Source organism: Gekko japonicus, unplaced genomic scaffold (assembly GCF_001447785.1).
Source record: "Gekko japonicus isolate JY-2015 unplaced genomic scaffold, Gekko_japonicus_V1.1 scaffold1207, whole genome shotgun sequence".
Classification (NCBI taxonomy): domain Eukaryota; kingdom Metazoa; phylum Chordata; class Lepidosauria; order Squamata; family Gekkonidae; genus Gekko; species Gekko japonicus.
In genome coordinates, this window is record NW_015163124.1 from 162,456 (window position 1) to 165,310 (window position 2,855).

General features: G+C 56.4%; 1 protein-coding gene across 1 annotated transcript in view; it reads right to left on the minus strand.

The window, feature by feature from the left end:
• The window catches only part of ALPK3 (alpha kinase 3), a 71,595-nt gene extending 69,667 nt beyond the window's left edge, over positions 1–1,928 (minus strand). The window contains exon 1 of the mRNA XM_015406901.1: positions 1,667–1,928. Coding sequence (XP_015262387.1) covers positions 1,667–1,830 — 164 coding nt within the window. The 5' untranslated portion in view covers positions 1,831–1,928. The remainder of the gene's footprint in view (positions 1–1,666) is intronic.
• Positions 1,929–2,855: the final 927 nt, after the last annotated feature.

Genomic DNA, 2,855 nt, shown 5'->3' on the forward strand with positions numbered 1-2,855 from the left:
TTCAGCACACTGGAGCCATTCACTAATAAAATCATGGTGGTGGGAAATGCCATCAAGTCCCGGCTGACTTACGAGGACCCCCGTAGGTTTTCCAAGGCAAGAGGCGAACAGAGGTGGTTGGCCACTGCCTGGCTCTGCAGAGCAACCTTGAACTTTCTGGGCGGTCACCCATCCAAATACTAAGCAGGGCTGATCGTCCAGGTCAGGGCAATTTATATAACACCATGAATGGCAAAGACCTCTGCCCTGAAGACATTACAAACTAAAATATCAGCTATGCCACACTAGGTGTGGTGTCGTGGTTAGACTGTCGGGCTAGGATCTGGGAGACCCGGGTTTGAACTTCTCCTTGGCCAAGAAAGTTTGCTGGGTGACCTCGGGCCATTGGCATACTCTTGGCCTAACCTACCTCACAGGGTTGTCGTGAGGATTAAACGGAAAAGAACAATGTAAGCGAGTTTGGGTCCCAGTGGGGAGAAAGGCAAGATATCAGCAAAATAAAGAAAGCCCTAAAGTTTAAAGGCCACAGTAGTGCAGGGACAACTCTCAGTTAGATCTTCTAGACAGAGTCAGATCTGCCACTCCAGGCTGTAACCACTGAGCCAGTTGCTTCTTTTTCTCCAGGCAGCAGAAAGCCCCTTCCTGGGTATCTCCACAAGGCTGTCAAGAAGGCAAAGCACACCTACACACCCACACCCACATCTCAGAATTGGAATTTCCTTGCCCATGGCAGGAACTAGCAGATCTCTAGGAAACTACTCTAATCAACCGTCACCTCCTCCTTTTAATCCAGCCGCCGGGGGATTTGGCTGGGCTCGCTGCTTCGCCTGCAAGCCCAGGAAAGCACCTTGCCTCATCCCTCCTGGGCTGCGTTCCAAGCCCAGCCCACTTGATGAGCATGGCCGGTCCTGCATGGAAGCCACAGGCCTTCTGATCTACAAGAGTCTTCCCTTTCGTCCCAGGAAATCCAGATGTCAGATTACAGGGTTACTTGGTAACCAAAAGCAAGGGGCACTCTGCACATGCTTCAAGGCTCTCTCTTCTTTGTTAATACGACACACATGGACAGCTAAGGCCTGACTCGGAAACAGGAGCAAGAGCTACTGATTATGGTTCTTAGGAAACTGTGTTGCAGGGGAGCCAGTCTGGGGTTGGACAGCTGTGCAGGATCAGACCATGAGTCCAACTAATCCAGCACCCCATTTCCCACTCTGTCCAGGTGGCGCTCCCAGAAAGCTTCCAAGCAAAATATGGGAGGCAACATACATCCCACCTCTTCACTTCTGTGTTTTGTAATTTGTTTATAAAAATTTTAATAATAAAAAAACATACATCCCACCCACCCACCAGTATGAAGCAGCGCGCCGCCTCTGACCCAGAATGCCTCTTTAGCCCAGAGAACGATCCGCCTCCTCTAACTGTGCCCTTTCATCTCTTCTTCCGAAGCCGCTTGATCCAAAGCCCCTAAATCGCGTGGCAGCGAATTCCACAAGCTAACGCCGCCTCGAGCGCACAAGCGCGTCTTTTGCCCATCTGCGCCCCAACAAAGTTTCTCGACGCGTGGACGGGCCGCTGCGCCACGATCGGAGGAAAAGCGGGCCGAGGTTGGCGCACGACGAGGCGCGCTCGCCCCCTGAGTGAGCTACCCGGCTGCGACGGCGCCTACCTGTTCTCCGGGCGCACGCTGAGCAAGTAGCTGCGCCGCTCGGGCCGGCTCTCCACCAGCGGGCCGTTGTCCTCGCCGTCGCTCCCCGCGCCGGAGAGGCTGTAAGCCGAGAAGCGGCCGTTGCCCGAGTAGGAGCGGCCCAGAGGCCTCCGCCTGGAGCCCATTTGCCCGGCCGGAAAGTGGGGAGCTTGGCGGCGGCGGCGGCAGCGGGGCGCGCGGGGGTCCTGGGCGGCTCCCAGTCCCAGTCCGAGTCGGCGCGGCGCACTAGCCGTCAATCACGCGGGGCGGGCCGCCACCCCGCTATTTATACCCGGCCGCACATGGAGCTGTCGCTCAGGCCGGGGGGCGGGCGGCCGGGCTGGACGGGACCCTGCCCCGGCGCGCCGCCTGGCGAGCTCCCCGCCCGGTGCCAGGCGCTGTATGGCGGCAAAAGCGCGGGCGGCGAAGCCCGAACGCCGGGCCTCGGATCCCCGAAAGGGAAGGGGTGGATTGAGTCTCCCCCCCCCCCGCGCCGCCGTTTCTGGACAGGCCCAAGCCCCCTGCTAACCTTGCCGGTTTGGATCTCTGGGCCCGCTCTCCAGTTCAGTTTTTAAAAGGCAGCCAGACATATGTCAGGATACTCAAGGCGGCCTAACTACTGAAAACATGAAAAGATTAAAGCAGGAAACGGCAGGAATGGTTCCCCTGACCCCTGGGGCTCCCTTTAGGAGGGCGGTTGCCAGCCTCCAGGTAGTGGCTGGAGAGCTCGTGGGATTACTGGGGATCTCCAGGCGACAGATCAGTTCGCCAAGAGAAAATGGCCCCTTTGGAAGGTGGACTTTCTGGCTTTACACTACTATGAAGCCCCTCCCCAAACCCCATCCTCCTCAGGCTCCACCCCCAAAATATCCAGGTATTTCCCAACCTGGAGGAGGCAACCCTATTTGACAGACTGCATGCTTTAGACACCAGCAGGGGTCATTTGGTAGAAAAAGAGGTGCTGGAGCTTATTAGCATAAATTATTAGCATAATATTTACATATGCCACACCCCCTGAAATCACCGGAAGTGTGTCAGAAGGCAACACCCACCGCTCAGGCTCCACTGGACTGCTTTCGATTGCTAGCTATTGGGGGGGGAACCTCCAGATTTGTCCTTGCAGAGGAGGGAGAGCTTGTACCTGAATAAAACTTGGTCTTAAAGGTGCCTT